Source organism: Euleptes europaea, chromosome 2 (assembly GCF_029931775.1).
Source record: "Euleptes europaea isolate rEulEur1 chromosome 2, rEulEur1.hap1, whole genome shotgun sequence".
Taxonomy (NCBI): Eukaryota; Metazoa; Chordata; class Lepidosauria; order Squamata; family Sphaerodactylidae; genus Euleptes; species Euleptes europaea.
In genome coordinates this window covers 95714406-95741097 of record NC_079313.1, presented here as the reverse complement: position 1 = coordinate 95741097, position 26692 = coordinate 95714406, and the positions used below count along the sequence as shown (strand labels likewise).

General features: G+C 43.5%; 2 protein-coding genes across 2 annotated transcripts; one reads left to right on the top strand and one right to left on the bottom strand.

Annotated features, from left to right (window-relative positions):
* Positions 1-2953: 2953 nt before the first annotated feature.
* Positions 2954-16395, bottom strand: ATP5PB (ATP synthase peripheral stalk-membrane subunit b). Its single transcript, XM_056844164.1, has 7 exons — positions 16362-16395; positions 16228-16270; positions 11657-11802; positions 10708-10871; positions 7005-7130; positions 4832-5011; positions 2954-3093 (listed from the first exon to the last, which is right to left on the bottom strand). The coding sequence occupies exons 1-7, from the start codon at positions 16390-16392 to the stop codon at positions 3022-3024; spliced, it is 762 nt and encodes a 253-aa protein (XP_056700142.1). The 5' UTR covers positions 16393-16395; the 3' UTR covers positions 2954-3021.
* Positions 16396-16984: 589 nt separating this feature from the next.
* Positions 16985-26692, top strand: WDR77 (WD repeat domain 77). Its single transcript, XM_056844163.1, has 10 exons — positions 16985-17138; positions 19063-19248; positions 20121-20262; positions 20346-20395; positions 22778-22848; positions 23073-23127; positions 24181-24252; positions 24352-24460; positions 25548-25616; positions 26533-26692. Exons 1-10 carry the CDS (start codon positions 17015-17017, stop codon positions 26690-26692), a joined length of 1038 nt encoding a protein of 345 aa, XP_056700141.1. The 5' UTR covers positions 16985-17014.

Sequence of the window (26692 nt, the reverse complement as noted above, 5' to 3'; positions counted from 1 at the left end):
TGGAAGGAAGAGTACATTTTAAGCCCTACTGGGAGCTTCTTCTTAACTGGATGCCACGAATCTGAACTTGGGACTTTATGCCAAATATGCTTTCTACCAGTGTGCTAGACCTTTCCTTGTACACTGCAGTATGACATAAAACTGGGCAGAAATAAGCACCACATTTTAAAGGCTTAGCCACAGTGTTAACTCGTGTTCTTTGCCACCCTATTACCCATTTCTTTTCTCCTAGTGTAGAAAGTTCAGTTGTAAGCTCTGTGGGGCACAGACCTGTCTTTTGTTGTTGTTTGCACTGATGTTATACTACTGATTCTTCACAATGGAAAATTGTGTCAGCATGGTGTAGTGGTTAGATGTTTGGCCTAGGATCTGGGAAGGTCAAGTTCAAACCCCCACTCTAGCATGGAAGTTGACTGGGTGACATCAGCCCATTCACTCTCTCTCAGCCAAACCTACCTCCCGCATGGTTATCAGTGAGGATAAAATGGAGGGGAAATGATATTGTAAGCCATCTCTCCCCCCCCCCCAAAATAAGGACCCAAAATAGGATATAAACATCTAAATTGCATTGTAACCACTGGATGCAGAATTATTGATCTTTGATCTTTGACAGCAGGCCACCAACTCACTTAAGGAACAAGCACCATTGTGCTATTTCCCAGGACCGGTTTTACTGCCACTGCACAAATATTCCAGGGAAGCACCTGCCCTACCTTTAAAATACAAGTATTTGATAGAATAATGGTTCTGCCATAAAACAAGTCATGGAAAGGGCCTCATGGATTGCTGAAACACCAGAATAAGTGTCATCATTAATGATACTCTACTTTGGAACCTTAAAATGCTAGAGGTGCTGGCCTAGGATTTTTTTCTGCTGTTTGTAATTTTATCAAATCTTAGGCCAGCACCTCCAGCATCTAAGCCTTTAACAAGTTTCATCTGAAGAAAGCAGCAGGCAGAACTTTTCTTCACTGCCTGCTAATGGATGAAGATGGACCTGTTGCTATAAACAAGGGATCAAGAAGCTGGCAACCTTAGGATCCGACACATTATATCCAACACCAGATTGTCAGCAACACAGTGACCAAAGAAAGTCAGGCCAGAGTAAATTCCCCATGAGAATGCTGACAGAAAAGGCCTCAGAAGACTGTAAGTTGAATTAATACAGAATAAGAACAGACAATTCTCCTGTACTCAATTCTGCATTTTTCTATTGTTATCACATTGGTGTTAAACATTAAATACAGTTGCTTAGATCTGAAGAGAAACAAGTTGTTCATTTACTTGGGAAGCAAGCGCCTAAGGCTTAACTACGTTAACAAATTCTGAGTTTCCTGACATGACCCAACAAGTATTATAACTGCTTATGAAAGTTCTAGCTGTGATATAAATTACTTATTTACACGTGGAAGGTATTCCATCATTAAATGGACATGAAAAAAAGCCCAAGAATACCTCCTCCTAGAATATTAGAGCAAAGGCCAGGTTTCCTCTGGTGCTTTTTGGTGGCAGCTTTTTAAGTATTTTGCCAGTATGTGTACTAAGGAGAATCCTACATACAAAAAATAAGACTTCGGACATTTTTTTAAAAAAAATTGCCATCAAGTCACAGCCAACTTATGGTGACCCCATACGGTTTTCAAGGCAAGATGTTAAAAAGTTGGTTTGTCATTGCCTGCCTATGCATAGCAATCCGAGACTTCCTTGGTGGTCTCCTATCCAATTACTAACCAGGGCTGACCCTGCTTAGCTTCCAAACCCTGAGCTCAGGTGAAGCTGGGCTATTTAGACTGCTTACATTGTGGGAAATGTCTTGCTTGCCCTTCTGCATGCTTCTCATGAGCAGAAGTAGGAATCGTATCTTCTGTGTCATTAGATCTGATATCAGGCTAGCCTGGGCTATTCAAACACATACACACACAGATGAACACGTGAAGCTGCCTTATACTGAATCAGACCCTTGGTGCATCAAAGTCCTAAATGTATGGTACTATCCTATCATAGAACTATTAATCTAATCATTGTTTTTATGATTTGGTTTACATCCCAAAGCAAGTGTTAATGTTTGTGTTGCAAAGTCTTGAATGTGTGTGTTATGTGCCGTCAAGTCACTTCTGACTCATAGTGACCCTATGAATCATTGTCCTCAAAAATGTCCTACCCTTAACAGCCTTGCTCAGGTCTGGCAGACTAAAGGCTGTGGCTTCCTTTGTAGAGTCAATCCATCTCATGTTGGGTCTTCCTCTTTTCCGTCCAAAAGGGGGTGAAAGTCATGAATGCCCCCAAGAAATAACAAAAGGAAGATTTGAAAGGAACAGGGGAGCAGGAGTCTGGACTCCTCCAGATCACTTGTTGCTAACTACCAAGTTTGCTCGATACCTACTGCAGTGTATAACAGTAAGACTTTAATCACAAGGTAGTTTCACCCCAGGATCTGCAAGCATGTCTTTTATTCTGAGGAGCACCTTCATATCCCAAAGTGAGAGATAAGGGTTTTTATGGCACTTGCAAGCTTATGTAACGCCTTAGTTTCCAGCTTGGGAGAAGAGCAGTCTACTCGCCAAGGCTGGGGGAGGATTAATGCCAGGCAGAAATGGTGGATGGTTTTTGGAAACATCAGAATCCAAATGCAAGTGGGTCCTGTTTGAAAAAAGAAATTAAAGCTTATGCTAATAGCCATTCGACTCGCATTAAGAGTGACACTAAATACAGTTGGGGTTGAGAAAAATAGCAAAGATTCTTGTGAGGCTAATCTGCCCTTCATTAGCCATCACTTTGGAAATGTAATGTATGCCAAATTCCACTTATTGTAAAGGGCTGAGGAGGGACAGCAGGTTACAAACAATTTTATTAATTTCACCTCTTGGCATCATTTGCTCAAGGCACAGACATTTCCCTGAATACTTCTAAGCCAAAATTAAGCTGCTGTAGGATGAACAGATGAGAGCACAACAATGGTACAGATGTTTTAATTAAGAATATCAATCATACAATTTAACAGGCTGCAAGTAAATGCTGCATTTAGACAGCTGCCTGTGCAGACTTAGACAACATCTTCAGGTCCGAGATGCATTTGGTGATGCTCTCCTTCTCCTGCAACACAGAAGCAAATGAACACTTTGAGACACAAGGGAAGGGAGGAGGAGGAGTGAAGAGGCTTCTAAGAGAAAAATGTGTTTTGGTCTCCAGATCATACAAGGGAACTATCAAAAAATTAAGGCAAACTAGTATGAAGCTACAGTGCTTTGAAGTTATAAGCCATGCATTAGTGAACAATTCCGAATGAATACGTAATCCCATCAATTGCCAATCAAGATGTCCATGTGAACACGGAATCAAAATTTATCACCCCCAAGAGAGATCTAGGAGCACCTACTTGATGCTATATTTAAGGACACACAAAAGTTACATTAGAACTACAAAGCCTTTTTCAAGTATCATGAACACAAAGGGAAACCGATTACCCCAGCCCTCAAAAAGCATCACTGGACAAGGTGTGGCTGTGCATCCAAGTGTACCCTTTTAGAATCAAGGAACCAGGAGTGTAATGCCTGCAGCTCAGAAGGGGTATACAGGTTGAGTATCCCTTATTCAAAATGCTTGGGGACCAGAAATGTTTTGGATAAAGGATTTCTTCAGATTTTGGAACAAATCCTTTAGCCACACCTGTTCCCACGCTCTCCCTTTCCCCGCCAGCAGCATCAGTCTCTCTCCTCCCCGCTCAGCTGCCACCTGCTCCAGCTGAGCTCTCATCTGCTTCCATAGGGGTCCTGCTGACTTGAGGCCCCACCTCCTCCAGCAGCTGGGAGAGCTCCTGGCCGCGGCTCAGTCCCAGGCCTTGTCCTGCAGCCTGGAATTCCAAGGGGCTGCCAGCAACAGGCCTGGAGTTGCGGCTGGCCCCTGAGCCAGGCTGTGTCGGGGTGGCGTCAGCGGTTCACCGTCCTTCCACGGTAAGTCTCCTTTGGGCTCAGGAGAGCTCTCCGTCGGGGTGGGGCCAGGGGCTCAAAAAATGTTTGTTTTCTGGAACATTACGAATTTTGGATTTCTGGATAAGGGATATTGAGCCTGTACTTTGAAGCTCTACAAATGTACAGAGCAGGTCAGCACAGAAATTCCCAGAGCCAGTTTAAACCAACTCCATTGGGGTTCCTTTGTACACTCCTTTACTTTCCCCCCAATAAGTGCAAAGCAACTGCAACTCAGTTCTGTAACAGATTTGTGTACTTCCCACACTGTGATTTGAGTAACAGCCAAAATATGTAATGATGCTGGCCTGCAACCAGACAAATATCTTCTGTAAAGTTGCATGTAACTAGGCTAAAATTCAAATCAGTTAGGCATGCCTAAACCCACTGAAATGAACAAAGGAGTATAACTGTGTTGGACTGAGGTCTTTTTTTGTAATGCCTTAAACAATGTTATCCAAAAACCACTGAGTTTTACTGTAATACTTAAATTTTCATTTGTTCACATGCTGTAATTAGAGCTGATGCGGTACTTTATAGCTACTATAAAATCCTTTTCTACTTTTTGATAATTTGGCCAGCTGACAATTTTGTATTTGTCAAATCTCCAGCTTCCTGTCTGGAGCTATGAGTACACACGGAAATGTAAACATCAGCTTCAGACATATCTGAGTCAACATCAACTATCTCCATCACAGCAAAACTAACAATTCACATGCAACATCTTAAATGTTAGCCTTAATAGTACATAAATAACATCCCCTCCCCTCAGCAGGCCAAGTGCAATCTGTTTCTACTCTGCTGGTAAAGTAATATTCATGAGGATAAAGCATCAGTCACAAGTAGTGATGACATTTTGTCATTACCTGTTGAGCTGTTATACTCTTCCTAACATTTTGCTCCACCCAGTTGATCAGGTGATCTTGTTCCTTCTGCCGCACAAAATGCTGCATCGCTACTTGATAGTCTAGGCGCTTCTTTACTTCAGAATATACGGTGAGCAGCCTCTCCCTATAGTTGGTCTCCAGCAGCATGGCAGCATTGTTCTAGATGGGCAAAGAAAAATAATTTTCCTTGGCAGTTCTTCCAATTATGCTTGTTTCACAGCAACATTATACCATAAACACACAGAGTATTCCTCCCCCTTAAATAATTTACAAATAAATTTTATTTCAAACTAATCTTCATTTATGGTGTCTGTTGATAATATCTATCTTGGCAACACTTCTGTACGGAACCCCGTCCCAAAGATGGTACTCGATCAAGGTTGCTACGTCCACAGCGCCAGATTTGGCCACAGGCTTCCTTCTACATACTTTAAGCTGTAATTGTTTTGACTACTAAAGCAGTTGGACTGCATTCTAAAAGACTTTTCGGTTGCAGTTTATATTTTCTAGTAAGAGGTTAGACTGTGAACCTTTGAAGATTTATCTTTTGACCGAAGATTTATCTGTTGGTAATTGTTTGAACTGCTTGAAAAATTTGTAATGTATGACATACTATTGCACTGACATGGTGATTTACTACTAGCCTTTGTGCTGATTATTTTTTGTGCTTATGATACATCCATCTTGGCAACACCTCTGCACTAAATATTACTGGTAAATTTAGACATAGCTATCTCATACCGCATATGTCTCTTCTTCTAGTAACACGAAATACTTTTTAAATAGTTAACACAATGTTCCATATCAGTTGTCTCCGCAATGCCATCAAAATTGCTCCCACTGTGATATTAAGCTAATAAGACATATATCCTTGATTTGCTGTTACCAGGAATTTATAATAAAAAAGATCCACACCTGCATCCATCTGTCCATTTGTAGTACACATAACTCATCAGAAAATAAAGCTATGAGTCTCAAAACTGGCCACCAACTTCAGGGGGAACATGGGTGTTCTAGTGCCAAAAATAAAGGGAGCCTAGATAATCCAGACACCAGCTGGTGGGCACAACCACAAAATAGCTGCCGTGGGAGGCACAGCCAATCACACACCAAAAGGAATTCAAGTACAGCAGTGAAGAGATGTAATTTAAAAAATATACTGGGAAAGAGTGACAGAGAATAAAACCAACACTGTGGTGACTGCTGCTGATGAAGCATCATTATTTTTGATTGGCATAGCCAATCAGAAGCCCTGCTGGACAAGAGCCCCACCTGGACCCATTCACTTTCTGAAAACACTTGGCAGATACCAGGAAAGGGGTTGGCCGGCACCATGGCACTCACAAGCACCGTTGGGGACCTCTGATTTAACGTAACAGCTAATTTTTCTTCCCTAAAGATCTTTCTAAATATCCATCATATCCATGATCAGTCCTTCCAACATTATATTTTGTTGAAAACCAGAACGCCTCCTAACAACGCAGAATAAAGATCTTTCTAAATATCCATCATATCCATGATCAGTCCTTCCAACATTATATTTTGTTGAAAACCAGAACGCCTCCTAACAACGCAGAATAAAGCAAACCAGATCTGAAAATACAGATACAAAGGGCAGATGACAGGGAACAGAAAGGCAATTTATTCCCTGTTTTCTCCACTATATCCTTATAGGAAATCATAAAAGGTTAGAATTTTATTATTCTCCCAAAAGCTCAATCACCCAGATATTTTTTATCATGAATCTTATAATTGATACCCTGCCATTAACGACAGAAAATAATTTATTTCAGAATTTCTGATTTCAGACACTACAAATGCAACCTCTCTCTTTTTATCTTTAGCAGGGCAGTACAAAGAGAGGTAGTTTTAAAGCACTTCCAGGTATTTTTTGTCCCAACAACATTTCAGAATATTTTTCAGAAGAGTTTACTGTATTGTGTTATCGCAGGTTCAAAGTCATCACATGAGGACAAATAAAGGAATCAGAACCATCTGGGATTCAGAGAAGAGGCAACACACCAGTTCAACAGAACTTACATTTTGTTCTAGAAAATGGTTGGATGAATCCCAAAGGCTCCCTTAAAATAACTTTCCACAATGCAACACTTCTAAAATGACAGGCAATGCTTATATATTTGTGATACTGTACCCGCTTGGCATCAAAGAGATAGTGGCGACCCTCAACCCTCCATTGCTCTTTCTTCTCATCACTAATTGCCTTCTCCAAGCTGTTTATCATATTATTTTTTGAAGCACTTGCAGCAGCAATTTGTTCCTAGAAACAAAGATTACATCAGATTAATCTGAAAAGGTTCCCACTCTGCACTTACAGCCTAACTTTCAGACATCTTTATACCTTAAAACAGGAAACGTTAGAAGTCACGGTATTGCTGTTTTGAGTTGGAATTTTGTTTTAAGCCTTTCTCAAAGTGAGCACAAGCAACCCAACACCAGACAGGTACTTTTCGCAAAGGGTTAGATCCTATGGATCCATTCTGCTATCTGTGATGCTTTTCTCTGGCGCAAGTAGCCTGGACCTTCCATCAGCCAAAGGGTTTCTTGGACTGGAGGGAAGTATCACCATTAGAGGAACAGATTCAAATGCCGCAACCCAGTTTCCCCTTTTTCTCTACCTGCGCAGAGAATAGTACATTAAACTACGACCTCTAAATATCGTTTCCCACAAGTTCTCTTTTTGATTTCTCATTCTGGTTAAATTAAAAACCACCCTTGGCAACTCCTGTTTGTAAAGAACATTGCAATTCAGCTACCACTGGGTGCTAAATGGAATCTATATACCACTCCTACTCTGTAGACTATGGTTTTCCAACCTTTTTGAGCCTGTGGGACCTTTGGAATTCTGACAAAGGGTGGTGGGAGCAGCTGCAAAATGGCTGCCTCAAGCGGCAGAGCCAGCCATAAAATGGCTGTCCTAGCTTACCTTCAGTCACACAGTGGAGATCCTTGCGCTGTGGTGGCAGCTGCTGCCAAAGCAACGTTTTAAAAAATCTGCACAGCCAATCAAATCCCTCATGGCCCAATCAGAAACCTTGCTGAGGAAAAGCCCCACCTGACCCTGCCTATTTTCTAAAACCCCTTGACGGGCGCCAGGAAAGATGTCAAGTGGGGACCATTGTCACCGTGATGCCCCCAGGCACCACATTGTGGACCCCTGCTGTAGACCTCCATTGGCAACTGAGCAATTCAAAGTCCTAATTATAACTACAAATCCCATAATGGTGTTGGGTCCACGTACCTGGAGGACCATCTCTCTTGCTATGTGCCGCTGTCACAGCTCCGCTCATCAAAACAAAGCATTATGAAGGAGCCACCGTGCAAACAGATAAAATTGGCAACTGCCACATTATGGAACAGTCTGCCTAAGGCTATGAGGAAGGCCCCCACACGTCTATTGCGCTACAAAATGTGCAAAACAAAATTTTTCCAGAGAGCGTTCTTATAGAAAGAATAAAGCTATGGTATAATGAATCAGCTTAGGACCGTGTTGGCGAACCTATGGCATGCGTGCCACTTCCGGCACGTGTAGCCCTCTCTGCCGGCACGCGCGGGTGGGCTCCAAAAGGCCTCCCGGGTTGTCTGTGCCCCTCCCTCTCTCAGCTGAGCTCCCCCCCCCACCGTGCGTGCGTGGGCGCGTCAGCTTCCTGCCTCGCACTCACGCGGCTGGCTTCTTCCTCTTCCCCCCTCTCGCCCCCAACAGCTGACAGGCGGCGGGGAGGCCAGCAGCAAGGAGGCGGGGCCTCCTCCTCCAGGCTCCAGCAGCAGCTCCTCCTTGCCGCCTTCCTCCTTCTCGTCCCCCTCAGGCGGCTCCCAAAAGTCCCGCTCCAGGCTGCCGCCGCCATCGTCCTCCTCCTCAGGCGCCTCGCCCCCGGCCGTTTTCGCCCGCCGCCTCCTCCTTCTCAGGGCGCTCGCGGAGGGCCAGGCAGCCCCTCGGGAGTGGCTGCGTGGCCTCTGCCTTCTCCCTCCCTGCCCCCTAAGGTCGCCCGCAGGCTGGCGGGGTCGCGAGTGTTGGCGCGCACGCCCTCGCTCTCGCAGCCCCCTCCTCCCCTGCCCCCTCCCAGCTGGGAGGTGACCGATGCTGCTGCGCTGGGCCCCAACATCTCCGCCATCCCGCACCATCGCCTCGCAGCCTCCCCAGAGCTGCCGGTAATGGGGGGAGAACTTCGGGTGTGCGCCCTGGAGCAAGTCCTGGGTTGGGCTTGAGGCCCGACCCAGGACACTTTCTTTCTTCCTTCCATCCTTCCTCTCTTTCATCCTTTCTTCCCCAGTTCCTTCCTTCTCTTTCCTTTTCCAGCTACTTCCTTCCCCTCTTTCTTTCTTTCTCTCTCTTTTTCTTTCTTTCTTTGTCCCTCCCCCTTTCTTCCTTCCTTCCCCAGTTCCTTCATTCTCTTTCCTTTCCCAGTTCCCTCCTTCCCTCCCCCTTTCTTTCTTCCTTCCCCTTTCTTTCTTTCTTTTTCTTTCTTTCTTTCTTTCTTTCTTTCTTCCCCTTTCTTCCTTCCCCTTTCTTTTCTTTCTTTCTTCCTTCCCCTTTCTTCCTTCCCCTCTTCCCTTCTTCCTTCCTTCCCCTTTTTCTTCCTTCCCCTTTTTCTTCCTTCCTTCCCCTCTTCCTTCCTTCCCTTCTTCCTTCCTTTCTTTCTTCCTTCCTTTCTTCCTTTTTCCATCCCTCCCCCCCTTTCTTCCTTCCTTCCTTCCCCAGTTCCTTCATTCTTTTTCCTTTCCCAGTTCCTTCCTTTCTCCATCCCTCCCCCTTCCCTTCCTCTACTAGGGCTGCCAACCTCCAGGTGGTGGCTGGAGACCTGGCAACCCTAGCAATAATGTCTGGTGGCTGAGCAGAGGACGAGTCCTGGAAAGATGCATGCCAAATACAAACAACTGTTTATTGAAAGGTAAAAGTTTGCATCATTGAAAGCTCTGTTATTGTGTTTTTAACGCAAAATATGTGAATGTATGAGTTGTTTTTTCTAAACTAAAACCTCAGTATTCAGGTTAAATTGCCGTATTGGCACTTGGCAATAAATAAGTGGGTTTTGGATTGCAGTTTGGGCACTCGGTCTCTAAAAGGTTCGCCATCACTGGCTTAGGAGGTGATTTTTATTAGGGATGTGTTTTTTTTTCTTCTTCTTACAGTTCTTCAATCTCAGCCCCACTGCACTATGTTGTTATACTAGGAATCTTTGCCATTAGATTCAAATATTACCATGTTTTGTAATCAGCTTACTAATCAAACTATGCAGTCAATCATATTTGTAATCTGTTTTCAGTCCCAGTGAGAAAGGCAGATTATAAACGAAAAATAAAACTGATAATAGTTACAATGTGTTATGCAACACAAACCCCGTATTTGAACAGCACTTCTAGTACAGCCTGAAAAAGATTGAACCTAAGGGAGTTAAAACATTCAATATCCTGAAGGATCAGTAGTTTTGAGGATTTTAAAATTTTTATTACTGTAGTGTGCAATAAAACTCACTTCACTCTTTGGATATTCTGAGAATGCATCATAATGACTTAAGAACTAATAGAAATCAGAACTTAAACTGAAGAGTAAGTGTTAAATTGTACTGAAGAAACTATTATTGTACTAAAATAAGCCTAGTTCTGTGTGTGTGTGGGGGAGGTGTTAAGATTAGAGATGTGCATGTGTAGTTCACATTACTTACAAATACAAAGATAAGACCCATTTTGGCTAATAACGTAGTTTTGGCATTTTATGCATACTGCAAGCTATAATATTATTGCAAAAATACCAGCATCAACATATCACATATTACAACATAGTTTCAGTAGTGACAAACTTTACTCGTGGTAGCAATACGAAAAGCTTGTCCTCTCACCTCAATGAGCTTGTCAGCAAAAGCTGCTACATCACCCCCATACTTCTTAATTCCATAGATGATGATTCCCACAATACTGATCCCAGCAATTGTTTCATGGTTAATTACGTAAATTTCCTTGGAGAGAAAATACAGCAGAAGCCCAGTTCCCAACATATAGGGGCCTACAAACAAGCAAAGAAACCCTTACATAAACAAGCAAGATATTCTGCATACTATTAACTGAAATTTTAAAAAAGAAAGATATTACCCAGAAATATTCTACCACCCACATAGATCTGTCACGATAGAAAGCCCCCAGTGCAATGCTAAGAAAAGTTATACCCTTCCAACTCCATTGATTTATATAGACTTAGAAAGGTGCACCTCTATTTAGGATTGCACTATGAGCTTTCTACCCTGACAGTATTTTGAAAAAGGTGTTTGTTACTAACACTGAATGACTGCTCAGAGGTCCTTCTCCTGTATGTTGACTTCATCAGTTGTTAACATTTAATACCATATTTTCAGAAGACCATGCTAAACCAGCACACTAACAAAACTATGGGTCCAAACGACAGCACATAGGAGGAAAGTGTAATTTTTGCTAATCCCACTCCCCCCCCCCCCATGCTGTGCCTGTGATACTCAAAACAGACTTTTAGGGGGTTCAGTGGGCTGAGGCAAGGACAGGCTATTCCCATTCTACCAGCTTAAGTCTACAGGTGGCGCATTAGATTCAACCCTATGAAAACCATTGGTTCTTGTAGGTTATCCGGGCTGTGTAACCGTGGTCTTGGTATTTTCTTTCCTGACGTTTCGCCAGCAGCTGTGGCCCGGATAACCTACAAGAACCAATGAACTCTGACCGTGAAAGCCTTCGACAATACCTATGAAAACCATTTGCCACAAACTGGCTTTCCCCCATAATAACATGAATGTAAGCATGCATGCTGGAAGGCATACTAACCTGTGACTCCTGTTTTAGGGTACAGGAACTGGAAAAACTCTTCAGGGATTACCCCATGACGGACTTTACCTCCTGTCTCAGGCATTGGTGGCACAGGCGCCAAGTGCCGCTGACTGGTGTGAAGTGGTCTTGATATGTGCACCACTCTGCAGTAACAAAGGCAGAGCGATGTGATATTAATCCCTTCTAAAATAAGTTTAATTGAATTTCCAGCATAAATCAATCCGATTGAGAGAAATTCCTAAAGAATACGATTAACATAATTATATTATATGATTAAATGTAAACTGAAGGCAGAAACTAAAAGGCATGAGAATTCAGATATGACAGCAAGATGGTGCCAAACAAAATGTTTCACACCTCTTTAGGGAGGCTATTTATGAGGGACATGCAACATCTTACTCCCCATTAAATTAGCATATTAGAGCCTTAAAGTGAGAACACTCTGCTGCTTTTCAACTGCAATGCAAGAAGTTAGATCTGCTACGGTTGCAGTAAGGTTACCAGAGTGGCCGCCAGTCTCAACATCTCATACAGAGAAATTAATTACTAAGCTGAAAATTAACAAAGTGCCAGGGGGTGATTCTAAACCTACTAAATTGTTAATGGTTTTTAAAAATAGATGGATTCCCTTATTTGCCCATTTATTCACCTTGATAAACTCTTCAGGAGTAATGCAAGTAGCCTGGAGAAAATATATTGTTATTTCTATATACATAAGAGGTTCCAAGAATAAATCTGGTAATTATAGACCAGCTGTTCCCAAGCTGTGCTCCACGGAGCACTTAGTGCTCCGCGAAACATCTCCTACTGCTCCATGAAGTGATTGGAAAGAAAAATACGACAGTCATTCGGTTTAGTATAGATGTGCTAGGTGAAAATTAATGCTCCATGACAAATTTCTCTCCTGAAAAGTGCTCCATGACTCAAAAAGTTTGGGTACTGCTGCTATAGACCCATAAGTCTGTTGTCAATTACAGGAAAGCTTTATGCACTATATCTACTTGGCCTTCTATCAAGACTGGGCTGAATCTCTATCAATAACAAATCGAGAGCAATCAGGATTTAGAAAGGGTAAATCAACTATTGATAAGTGTTATATCCTAAGCCTTATTGTATATAAATATGTTAAAGGCCATGGTGGTGTTCTACATGTGGTCTTTATTGATTTCCAGGCTATATGTGACAAGATATCACATTAAAAACTGTTGTCTCAATTCCAAGTCTAATACAGATCTCAGACTTTACTTGAAACTACTTGTTTCATCATAACACAACAATGAAAGCATATTACAATCAGTTTGGTCACCTTACATCACATATACCAGTGTGTAAAGGAGCTCGACAGGGTTGTGTGTTGGCTCCCTTGTTATTTAACTTATATTTAAGTGATTTAACAACTATTTTACAGGCAGAGGATGTAGAAGCTCCTAAACTGGGCAATGAAAGAAATTCTATGCTATGATATGCAGATGATATGATATTTAATTAACAAAGTGGGATTAAAGAGAACCTTGCAGGCATTATTGTTTGAAAATGAAATATCTATAAATGTCAATAAGACCCAAATCATTTCCTTTGAAACGGTCTCTCACCCACTAAACAGCTGGGTGATCGGAGAATATAAAACTGAACAAGTTCGGTCTTATAAATACCTGAGGGTTATTTTTTATGATAAATTATGTTGGGAACTACATATCTACTCGATGTAAGAAAATTACATATTGAATAGTTAAGAATGATTGCTCCAACCTCCCAAAAGGGTACAAGCAGCTACTCCTTCTACCAAATTAATTCTATTCAAATTCCTGAGAACAATTCTTAAAGTGACTAGGTGCGCAACCTCTATGGCCCTTAGATTAGAAACTGGTCTCACATTTAGCCTGGATAGCAGCTTTTAGACTTAGAATCCGACTTTTGTTCATCAGTGATCAATTTTTTTACAGCATAATGAGTGACCCTTATATTCCCAACATGGCTCAACCCAACGGATGACAAATTGACCAGTTTTAGTCCCCCCCCCCCTTTTTTAAATCCACAAGGTTAAACAAAGCTTGTTTAGCAATTAACGGCTGTATAAAGGATATTGATTTCCAAGAAACATTAGCTAAAGCCTACAGTGTGTACTCTCGCTTTCTATTTAACTTAGTTCCAATGATGCCACATCAACATGCACGTTACCTATCTATATTAACAGATCCAAGATATCGCCATGTGTTTAGGCTGGTTAGATTTAATGTGATACTATCTGCACCCCTGTCAGGAATATACAGAAACAGTCCATCTAACTAGATTTTTCCTTGCTCTGTTCATCTGATTAAGACATTAGTTCAAGTGTTTTTCCACTTCAGATTCTATGTGTAAAGGCATACCTGGATTTATTGGAACCTGCGTTGGCTGATAAGAAACTGTTCTCCAAGCAGAAGACTCTCAAAAGCTTATTGGCAGGGGCTGACCAAACAACTACTGTATGTGTGGTGAAGTTTCTGTGTTTTGCAATGAAAATATGGGCTGAGATAATGTCCAGTGCATAATTTACTCAGATTCTAACCTTTTGCTAGATATATTAGGACGAATGATGTATGGAGACACTTTATGTAGATAATTAATCTTATACTAGTATATTTACTCTGCTTTTGAAATGCCTGTGGGCCATAATAAGTCTGAATAGCTTAAGAGATCTGTTACATGCAAGCCACAGTGCTTTGCCGAAGCAAAATGAGCTCTAAAATCATACAATTAAACAGATGTTTGCAAAGAATGAAGAAATAAGTCTATTATCTCTGTTCTTTCACACTAGGAAAATATAACTTCGTGTAACAGCAGATTCAGGGGGGAGGGGGAAAGCAATCATAAAGAAACAAGGACAAATCTTAAAACTGGAAATGGCCAGATGGAACCATCTTTACAATTAACAAGCAAATCCATCTATCCAGTAGACAAAAAACAATAACTTCCAAAAGTATTGATAACAAACAGAACTAACAGCAGGGTTGCACAAGAACCGTATGGGGTAGGGAATGTTAATTTCCCCTCTAGATTGAGGATGTGCACAAGAAAAGAGGGGAGCAAATACCATCAGTAGCAGTGGGGAATACAAGCTAAGTTTTGTGAGAAGCAAATACGTTTTCAGCTCTACAGACACATATGAAGAGGAAAGATCAGGGATCTTGGCCTAACACTGCTCACTGCCTTCATTGCAGCACTGTCACTCATATTGTCAAGGGAAGCTGGGCCCTCTGGCTTCTCCTTATGACTCCCCTGCCACTTCTGCTGTCTGAAGTCCTAGATCTAAACCTCTCACCCAAGCGAATGTAATACTTTTATGCATCTGACACAACAGCCACAGGGACCCTGGGAGAAGAACAAGCTCTACAGGCAGCGGCACGACAACTAGGCATTTAGCAAGAACCTCCAGCAAGATTCAATAATCGGGAAACTGCGTCCCCTGTCTAATGGCTGCACACTGCACAGCAAAGAAGGATGAAGATTCCCACAATACAGATCCCAGGAATTCTTTCATGGTTGTGTATGTGTTAAGTGCCGTTAAGTTGCTTCCGACTCATGGCGACCATATGAATCAATGTCCTCCAAAATGTCCTATCTTTGCCTTGCTCAGATCTTGCAAACTGTGGCTTCCTTTATTGAGTCAGTCCATCTCTTGTTGGGTCTTCCTCTTTTCCTGCTGCCCTCAACTTTTCCTATCATGACGGTCTTTTCCAGTGACTCTTGTCGCCTCATGATGTGACCAAAATACGATAGCCTCAGTTTAGTCATTTTAGCTTCTAAGGTCAGTTCAAGCTTGATTCGATCTATAACCCACTGATTTGTTTTTTGGGCAGTCCACAGTATCCGTAACACTCTCCTCCAACACCACATTTCTTTTTTGTTTTTTATAATTTTTTTATTATTATTTTTTAAAAAACAAATTATAAATCACATAAATAACTAAAAAGCAAAACAAAAATACAAAAAAATACAAAAAGAGCACTTGTACTACGTTTTTACATCTATTAAAATATTATAAAATAAACAGTGTCCAAACCCACCACCCACCTTAAATGAGTGTCCCACCACCACTAGACGTCCGGAGAAGTATTCTGACAGTATTTAAAATTACCTTAAACTATCATTATATAAACTACATTACCATTTATCTATAATTCATTAACTATACTTGTAAAATTCATTTTTGCCCGTTCATCCCAAAATGCGATGGCCTTTAACCAAGTTTTTTTTTTTTGAACTCGTCCCTATCTTTACCATGTAAAGATTCTGTAAATTTGGCCATCCGCCTATACAACCACAATTTCTCTCTCCAGTCCTTAATCCTCAAAGGAATCGACTTTCTGCCGAAATATTCTTTCATGGTCAGGTACATAAATTAAATTTCCTCGGAGCGGAGGTACAGCAGAAGCCCAGTTCCCAGCATACAGGGGCCTCCCAGCAAGCAAAGAGCCCCTTGCATAAACGAGGAAGAGGTTGTGCGTGCTGGAGGCGAGGCGGCCCCCCAGAGCCGGCCTCCCCCCAGAGCCCAGGCGGCCCCCAGCTCCTTTTGCACCCGTACTCACCCGGCGGAGAGAGCGGGCGCCAAACTCCTCAAGGCGGCCGGGGCTGCAGAAGGCAAGAACAGCTTGTCACAAGGGCAGCCCACGGGCGGCACCCGCGCTCCCCCCCCCACCGCCCCGCGGGACCCTCGGCTTACCCAGGCCGCGCAGAGCCACGCGGGCCAGCATCGCGTCTCCGCCAAGCGCTGCCCTCCCTGTCCCTGTGACCCCCGCCGGCGCTGGGAGCAGCAAGATGGCGCCCTCCACAAGGCAAGTCTCGCGAGACCAGCCTCCTCTTCCTCCCGTTCCGCGAGAAGCTTTCCTGTCCCCAGGCCGCCGCCGTGAACGGTCCGGAATTCAGTCTCGCGAGAGGTGACAGAGCCACGCGAGAACACAACATGGAAGAGGGGTGTCGCTTTGGGGGAAATGGCTTCCTTCCGCCCAAAGTCCTGACGTGACGTGACACGACTTCAGCCCCCGGCCGTCGGTGTCCGATGCAGACTCTTTCAGAGCGGCCTCGGTCAACTGAACACGAAGAGCCTGACTGACAAAAGAGAAGCGGTTTTTCTCTCGCGGGACGCGCGACGAGAAGAAAGGGCCCGTATCGCGAGAGTAACGGACGCCCGCTCGGGCCTGCCCTCTCCTGTTCCCTATGAGGCGGGGGGAGGAGCGTGAACTGTTACACGTTCTCGCGAGAACAAGGAGCACGAGATCTGCGGGGGGCGGGCTGAACGGGGGTTTGGGAGCACGTGGGAGCGCGCCGACTTTTCTCCCGCTGGCTCCGTTAGAGCTGCGCGCCGCCGCCGCCGCCATGGACGCTGCGAAGCCGGACCCCGGGCAGGCGGTGGGTGGGGAGGCCGGGTCCGAGTGGAGCATCCCGCCCAACGCCCCCGCCTGCATGGAGCGGCACCTGGACGGGGCCCACTACCGGGCAGGTAGCCGCCTCTGGCCTCGGCGCATCCCTTCCAAGGCGCATCCCTTTCGCCTCTAGCCCCGCGGCCCTGGAGAGGCGCCGGCTCCCGTGGCGCCGCCTGCAGCCCCTGGATCCAAACTCGGCGGGTTTTTTCTCCGCCGGGCATCGCGAGTCGGATGCGGGCGGGGTTTATGGTCAGGCTCCCCCCTCCCCAGCTGTGAATTAACGGTTTATCTTTATTTGGTTAAAGCGAATGAAACTCAGCGGGATAACCCTGAGCCAGCCGCTGTCCCTAAGTCTAGCCTACCTCACAGGGTGGTTGTTGTTGTGTGTAAAGTGCCTCCAAGTCGCAGCCGACTTACGGCGACCTTTTTTGGGCTTTTCATGGCAAGAGACTAACAGAGATGGTTTGCCAGTGCCTTCCTCTGCACAGCAACCCTGGTCTTCCTTGGAGGTCTCCCATCCAAATACTAACCAGGGCTGACCCTGCTTAGCTTCTGAGATCTGACGAGATCAGGCTAGCCTGGGCCATCCAGGTCAGGGCTGTGATTACTGTAAGGAAAGGTAAAGGTCCCCTGTGCAAGCACCGGGTCATTCTTGACCCATGGGGTGATGTCACATCCTGACATTTTCTAGGCAGACTTTGTTTACGGGGTGGTTTGCCAGTGCCTTCCCCAGTCATCTTCCCTTTGTATGTGTGTAAAGTGCCGTCAAGTCGCAGCCGACTTATGGCGACCCCTTTTTTGGGGTTTTCATGGCAAGAGACAAACAGAGGTGGTTTGCCAGTGCCTTCCTCTGCACAGCAACCCTGGACTTCCTTGGTGGCTGACCCTGCTTAGCTTCTGAGATCTGACAAGATCAGGCTAGCCTGGGCCATCCAGGTCAGGGTCCACAGGGCTGTTAGGAGAGTTAAATTAGAGGAGAGCCCTGGGGGAAAGACAGGATAGAATCGGCTAATACACAGTTTCTGTTTTAAGCCCACTGTTTTCTCGGGAGTCTTGGCGCTTTGTATGTACCGCATGCAACCCCAGCTGCTTCATTGACTCTTGTTACTGTTTTCTGCAACACTCACCTTTGTCCCCCCCCCCTCAGGTGCTTCGTTTTGAAACTGAGCAGTATTGTGTTTTGCGCTGACTGATAAGGGAAAGCAAATAGGTTTGGGAGCTTAACCAAGGTGGGACTTCTTAAAAAGAATGAATCATTTCTGGATGTTCGTCTTATTTCCCAGATAGCTGCTATTCATGCTGTGATTAGGCAGAAGGCAAATGACCCAGTCAGCGGGCATATTCAGTGCTGTTACAAAGAAACTATTCTTCCTATACTGAAGCAGTCTTGATTCTTTTTGAATGACAAGCAATGCTCAATCTCCCATGTAACATGCCCTAGGAAGGCTGCCTCTCTCCCCCCACCCCATATATTGGGGTATGGTGGCATGCATGCTTTTCTTTCTCTAGTCTTTTCTGTTGCATCCTGTAAAATTCCTTTCCCCCACTCATATTAAAACTGTCCCAGTACTGCTTTTCAGACATTAAATTCAGTTACAGTAATCAAGATGAATGCACTAATCTGTTCTCACTGCCTTTTAAATGGCATTTGCATTTGGCATCGGCTGAATAGCGCTTATTAGGGTCTTGGTTTATAGAAAGTATAGATTTCTGGCAGTCAGAACTCTAGAACAATTCCCAGGCAAAGTTTGGCCTTGAATTGTTTTTATTTTTACAGCGTTTTTGTTGCCTTTTTCAAAAAGGCTCAAAACAGAGGTTTCAGGTCTAGCGTTGTTCATTGTAGCGTGGATTGTGAGCCCTCTGAAAAGAGGCTCTGTTCTTTTAACTTAGCTCAGCCTTGGCATTACATAATCTCTAGTAATGATTCTTCTGCTTAGTATTAGATGGTAAAATATATTGCAGATATTTCATCGCCACTTAATGTAACTCTCTGTTTTCCAGATGGTGCCTTGCTCCTGGGAGCATCCAGCTTAAGTGGACGGTGCTGGGTTGGTTCCATTTGGGTATTCAAGGACCCATCAAAAGCTCCTAATGAAGGCTTTTGCTCAGCAGGGGTTCAAACTGAAGCAGGCATAGCAGATCTGAAATGGCTGGATGATAAAGGCATCTTGGTAGCTTCTGATTCAGGTGAATATTAGGGGCCTCTTGTTTAGTGAACTGTATTATGAGTAACTTTTCTATAGCGTTTGCCTTCAGCTCTGCAGAGAGTTTAGTTGATCATTGCAGGACCAAGCTCACGTGGTAAACTGCTTCAAAAGCTGTGTTTATTTCCAAAAAATGATATTTCCTTTAAGGACCGCTGGCTTCTTCTGAACTTTTGTTGTACAGTAAGCCCCTGATTTACAAACAGTATTTCCTTACATATATAGCAAAGATCAGGAAGTGAGCTTGGAAGGCAGTGCGGGGAGCCACAAAGGATGAGGACTGGGAAGGTATTGTGAAAGGAGGAAAAGCTCAAGAATTACACACACACAAGGGGGGAAGAGCCACTGATTTGTATTTTAAGCCCTTCCCCTTTTAAATTAATTTTCTGTTAGCTGTTTAGACATGAATTTGAGAAATCCCTCCCTCCTTTCCCCCAAAGTGTGATCTGTGCCACATATCTTTATATTCTCTAATTAAACCTGCCTCCTGTAAGTAAAACAGCCCAGCATTTAAAGAAAAAATTTAAAAATCTTATTCTACAGTTATTCTATGGTTTGATTTAGTTACTGCATAGAATTACAGCGCTATTGCTTTCTGCTGTTCTTCATTGCAAACGTTCATGTATCTCTATGGGAAAATATATCCTAACTTTCAAACTAACTTCTGGAATGCACCCTGTTCATAAATAGGGTTCTTATTGTATTTGGATCATAGATGTGATCTAGTGGGCAATACTGAGAGAGGCTGTTTAGGTATACCAAGAACACAGTAAGTAATGGAGGGTCATCTCTTTCATGTGCATGTTTGAGTTTTCATAGGAATTAGTCTTCTGAATTTGTTCCCATCTTGTGCAGGTGCTCTGGAACTTTGGGAGCTGGATGAGAACGAGACCCTGATAGTGAACAAATTTTGTAAGTACGAGCACGACGACATTGTGACGACAGTGAGTGTCTTCGCCAACAACAAACATGCTGTCAGTGGCAGCAAAGACTTCAGGTGATCCTTTGCGGTATTGCTTTGTCTGTTTTATGTAAGTGTATCTGTTCTTCTTCTTAACGTGGTTTGGATTTTATGTGTAGTGTGAAGATCTGGGACGTCCCTCAGGAAACAGTGCTGAATTCCTACAGAGGTGAGTGCTAACTTATTGCTGTTTCTTGTCCTGGAGTTTCTCCAAAGTAGCTCAGGGTACAGTACACTGAACAACCCACACAGCAACCCTGTGAGATAGGTTAGGCTGAAAGAGAATGACTTGTTCAAGGTCACCTAGTTTGATTCATGGTTGAGCAATGATTTGTACCCAGGTCTTTGCCGTCTATGTGCAGGGGTCTAGCCATGGCACTGCGTTGGCTCCTAGTTCTTCATTTTGTCTGCTCTTCAAACTTGTTAGTTTTCAGTAGGATTAAAACTAAAGCCGTCCTTGCAGAACTTTGTGTGCCTTCACTGATCAAGCTGCAGTCCTTGCTTTGGTTTTTTTTAAAAAATTATTATTATTATTATTATTATTCAATCAATATTGTCATTAGCCTACTTTGGGCGAAAAGCTCCTGAGCAGGCAGGAAGACAATATTCCACTGGATTGTTCAGCAGCTGGTGATCTTATGTAATGTGTTTGTTTGCTGCGCTCTTTAAAGATCAGGATAACTTAAAATTACAATAATTGAAACAGATAAAATTACAGTAAAGGGCATAATAACAGCATAAGAACTGTGTATAAAATATTTTGCTTAATAACAGGTTACAAAACTGTGTTAACACATTTTCAATAGCACCTCTATAATACAGCAGTAGTAAAGTTCATGTGGCATTGTCTGTAGATTAATTAACAACCTATTAAAACCAAATAGCACCAGAAAAACCATAGTTTTATTACTATGAAATAAAATAATAGCAAATATAAATAAGGTCTTAAACCCCTGAAGAACAGGACTAAACAAATCCCGGTGTAGACTAAAATCAACAATTTATAAATGCCTAGGTCAATAAATAAAGCTTTTGCCTGGTGCAGGAAAGTTATCAGGAAAGTTAGGACAAGATGGTCCACAAACCAGGCAACATGAGAGTAAAGGCCTTGTCCCTAATGGCTGGCTACCCACCTAAATATTGAGACTTGGGGGCACATCGAGGATTTGGGGGCTTCGGAGGATGATTTTGGAGCTCAGGCTGGCTTGAGTGGGAGCAGGCACACACTCCTTTCTGTTTCACGGTACTGGGTGGTTTAAGGTTTCAAAGGCAAGAACCAGCATTTTTAATTCAACCCAGAAACTAATGGACAGCCTGTAAAACTCTCCAGCCAATGAACCATCCTCAGAAACAACAGTTCATCCTGGAAGTGACCAGAGCATGAATAACTGCAGCCGGATCTCACTCTTAAAGGCAGGGTCGCAGTTGGTAAACCAGCCCCAAAAAGAGATTAAAGGCTGTATTTACTACTTGAATGTTTATCTGAATCAGTGGAACTATGCATCGCTCAGGTTGTAAATGCTGTTCTTTTAAGTGGAAGTGTAACCCCATCCAGAGTGGGGTGAATCCCAATTTCCTGAGCAGCGTTGCTTGTGTGGTCTTCCTTCTTGGTCACGTTGAACATTCTGATGGTATGCCAGATGTTAAGAGTGCTCAGGAGATGTAAGTTCCACACAGCCTCTTATGTGCGCAGTTCAGAACATGTGCAGGCCTCATCTCAGCGTTAAATACAATTCTCTGTTGAAAGCTAGATAGACGGAAGGAGAACTATAAGAGGGAGGGAGGACGCGAAAGACAGACTTTGTTTTTCTGATTAGAGAAGGCCTGGTTGTGGCAAGCAACATTTATTTTTCAGTGGTTGACATTTGAGCAAACCACATGAGAAAAGCTTTCTTTCCATTGTGTGGGATGAATTGCTACTTTCAGCTACTGAGCTTTCTGAAATCAATTGCTGTTATAAAAAACAAATTGCTGAAGAGGAGTTCTTTTACTTCCTGGTTCTTCATCTTTCTAGCTTGACCCTCATTCAGTTCAGGATAGGGGGAGGGACTGATAAGGTGACCTCACCAAAGCTTAGGAGTCATCTGGCAGTTGTACTAGCAGGAACACAAGTGATCCCCTGCAGTCTCCCCTCGCTACCATCAATGACTCTGCAAGGTATATCACACCTGAGGTTTCGTAATGGAATTTGCAAAAGCAGCCAAAGCCCCCATTTTGCTGCTTCATTCCTAAATGCAAGCTGTGTCCCTAAGGTCTGTGTTATTCCCAAGCTGTGGTAACTGCCTTAGGTTTTGGGCCTGTGCTGCTGTTGTTTAAGACCTCTGGGTGACTTGCTTTGGCAGCCATGATGCTAACTGGGACATCTTTCTCACTTCACATCCTAGCCACTTGTCCTTTCTTCTTGAGCTGCCTAGGGGGTCAAAAACCCCTTTGTCCCTTGTGTGTTCAGTGAAGCCTTCTCCTACCTATATGGCACCAGGTTGTGATTGACCAGTCAAATGCGTCCATATTAACATGAAGGCTTTATTTCCTTTTGTTTAATTTTTGCTAGCTCATTCTGGCCAAGTGACATGTGTTGCGTCCTGCCCTGGAAAGGATACAGTGTTCTTGTCCTGCGCTGAGGTAAAGCCAGCTTCTTGCTTCTGATTCTTTGTGAGTTAGAAAGCAAGGCTTTGATCGCCCTATATTGTCAGCATAACCACAAAGGTAATAGGGTCAGAGTTTCTTAGGGGAGAGGGAGGAATCTGGCAAGGCTGAAAGAACTACTTCTGGAAAGAAAAGTATAGTTCCTGGCAGTTAAAATTTTGATTTTAAAAATAACTTCCATTTGTTTTGTTTGTTCTTAGGATAGCAGGATTTTACTCTGGGATACCAGGTCTCCAAAACCAGCAACTCGCATTGGTATGTCTTTTGTGGCCATGGGTTCTTTGTTTTCCCCTTTGGCTAGGAGTCAGAGGAACCAACTTGTCAATTTCAAAGATTGTTGCCCTGCAGAAATTCCACACTGCCTAACCCCAGAGTCCCCTAAAGGGTTATAATTGATCAACTTGCCATAATCTAATTTAGTGTTGTCCAGGCTTTGGTGCTAATAACGGTTAAGGCTAAGCAGGATTGCCTAAAACCACAGTTGGCATTTAAAATTATGGTTTCAGGCCATCTTGTTTACTCTTAATCCTAGTGCCAGTGCAGGTTAAGTGACGGTTATGGCAAGTCATGGACGGGAAAGGGGCAATTATGTGCAAGAGGGAGTGTGTGCATGAACTTATGCCATTCTCTGATTAGGAGTGATTGCGCTGGAACCCAATGATTAAAAAAAAAAAACTCCCTTGAAATCCTGTTTCCTTCAGGACACCCTGCCACGTGGCATTATGTTATTTACAGCAGCAGCTTGCATATAGAACAGCCTCACTTGATGACCAATGAATAAGCCTAGTACAATAACTGTTTTTTAAGGAAACACTTTGTTTTTGGCAGCGTCGTGTTGAATGCCCAAATCATCTTAGTATTGTCCAAACTGCAGTGCTAAAGCTTGGGGAAGACATGTAATTTCCATGGTAGTTAGTACTATTGAGGCAGTAACGCACACTAGTTAGTTTAGCTTCTGCAAGTCAAAGAAATGTAGGCAACTGCTGCCAGCAAAAGAATCTTGTATCTTCCTGAATTTTCAGTGGCCAGAGAGTAAGATCGCTTGATGCTCACTATAATAAAATAGGCCAGATGCCAGTTTTTGGGCCACTCGCCTTCCCTGAAGTACTGCTACTTAAATAGAACTAGATGGACAATGGAACTAGATGGACAATATAATTATATAGTCTAAGGCTGAGGAACTCCATAATAACCAGCCCTCTGTGTCTTCCATTCTCCTTTCTTGTTTAAAGCTGATCTGCTGTGCTAGGAAATAAAATAAGAATAAACTGACGGCATTTCCTTTCTCTTTTTTTGTGTCTCGTGTAGTCTGCACTGCCTCTAGTAATCTTTCTACCTCACTGGTGTGGCATCCACATCAAAATGACACTTTTGTTTTGGGTAAGGAGTACTTCTTGGTTCTTGCTGCTTAGTCGGTATGGTTGAATTTTGTTTACAGTCGGCTTGATAACAATGCTGCTCTCTGTCGCCCTTTCCAAGGTGACGAAAATGGAACTGTTGTCTTTGTAGACACAAAGAAACCAGACTCTGCGCGCAGCACAGTTGTGCACTCTCGAAATATTACTGGATTTGCTTTTTCTGCACATAGGTATGATCTATAGCATTAGCAGGTATTGGAATTTATGCATGTGAGTATCCTAAAGCCAACTTTGAATATTCAGCGTCATTTCTGATGAGTAGGTCTGTATAACATATGAGATGCTCATCCGAAGCGAAGACTTCCTTTCTTCCCTTGTAAAGTGCAATTGTTCTATTACTTGAATGTACTGTACGCTTTATGTCAGGGTTCCCCAACCTTTTCAAGCTGGTGGGTTCCAACCTTTGGAATTCTAACACTGCCTGGTGGGCACAGCAACAAAATGGCTGCTCCAAAATGGCTGCCGCAGGAGGTGGAGCCAGCCACCAAATGATTGCCACAGCTTAACTTCAGTAATATAGTGTAGAATCAGATACTTGTGCTGTGGTGGCGGCTGCTTCTGAAGCAACATTTTTAAAAATCTGCACAGCCAATCAGAAGCCTTGCTGGGCAAAAGCCCTATTTGGCCCCACCCACTTCCAAAAAACCTTTGGTAAGCTCCAGAAAGGTGTCAGCAGGCACCATGTTGGGGACCACTGCTTTAGGTTGTTCGGTTGTGTGTTGAAAGCAGCTAAATTATTTGAAGTGGTGTTCTGCACTGAGTGTCAGTGATAAAAGAAAAGTCAATTTACATTTTTTTCCTCTGGAAATCATTATGACTAGGAGCATGTTGATATTCCAGAATGTGTCTTTTTCTCCCACTGAAAATGCTTTATAGTGTTGTGTTATTTGAAACAAAGGCTTTGGGAGGAACCAAGCTAGATTTCACTAGGAACCCATCATCAGTATCGTCAGCTTCAGTTCTGTCCATTGCCAGTATGTCTTTGCATTGTCCTGCAGCTTCAGTTTTAAGCAATAGTAACTGATTTGCAGTGCAATCCTAAGAACACTTGCCAGGGAATAAGCCCCATTGAATAGACCTGAGTAGGATTCTGAATAGTTTGGCTTAGGATGGCGCTATAGGCTTTCCACCAGCTGTAGCTGTAGGCTAAAACTGTCCTTTGCTGCCTCCCACCTGTGGCATCTGTTTTTTTTGTGGCCTGCCAGGCCTAAATTGCCAGTCTCTGTATGTGTTCATGAGCTTTTCTCCTGTCTCTAGTTCATCCCTTCTGGCTTCCATCAGTGAAGACTGCTCTGTAGTTGTCCTTGATTCCAGCTTTTCAGAAGTGTAAGTACAAAATAGTACAACTCCTTCCCCGCCTTCTTCTTAGGCATGATTCAGATGTAACCTGTGCTGGTTGACTTGGGTAACAGCCCAGTTTAAACAAGCGGGGGAAAGGTCAGCAGGAAAGTGCTTTTGGCTAACCAGCATGATGTTCAAATTGAGATTTAATTTTTTTAATCAGTTTTGGTTATGTTTTCAAGTAAGTTGCCCCATGGATTATTCTGTTTTGATGTGTTTCCTGTGGGAGTGGCCTAAACTTTTACAAATCCAAAATGACACATTTCACCACGAATTGCTTTTCACGTGGCTCTCAGCATCACTAGGTGGAGAGAGGTAGATTGTAGGGCAGTAGAGGGCTGTCAACCCAGCTGCCACTGAAGGGCATGGCAAACAGGCCATACCACCCATCCCTCACTGAGCCCATTTCCGATCTACTGAGATGGGTGAAGAGTTGTGGTGAGATGCAGATTTTTTTGCATCCCATCATCCAAACCATTGCTAGTGCGCAGGGAGGGAGGAAGAGAGGCTGAGGCTGTTTCATTAGATTCATCTGCAGGGACAACCTGAGTAGTGGATTGCCTTCTAAGGTAGTTATTGGGGGGGGGATCCGCATGGGGAAGGCAGTCTCTGTCCCTCACACATTGACCTCCCTGTTGAGTGAGTGCATGGACTGAAAGTCTGTGGACTGGAATTTACTTTGATGGTATTCCAGAAAAGGTCCTGTTAGCCTAAAAATACAAAGGTCTCACTGTTACAATAGCCACCTGAATCCATAAGCTCTACTGTGCATTAGGTGTATTCCATTTCTAGTAATTCCCAAGAATGCATATTGCTCAAGGAGGGGGCTTTCTTGTTTTTTCTGACTGAGTCATTATGTGATTCCCCCAGATAACTGTACAACATTTCGTGCTCTTCTCAGTTTCAGAAACCGCTCCCATCGAGACTTCGTGAAAGGGTTGTCGTGGTCGCCATCAGACAAAGGCTCCCTAACGACAGTTGGATGGGACCACCAAGTTCTACATCACGTAATCCCAACACAGAATAGCCACCCTTCTGCAAATAATGACATCACTGCATAG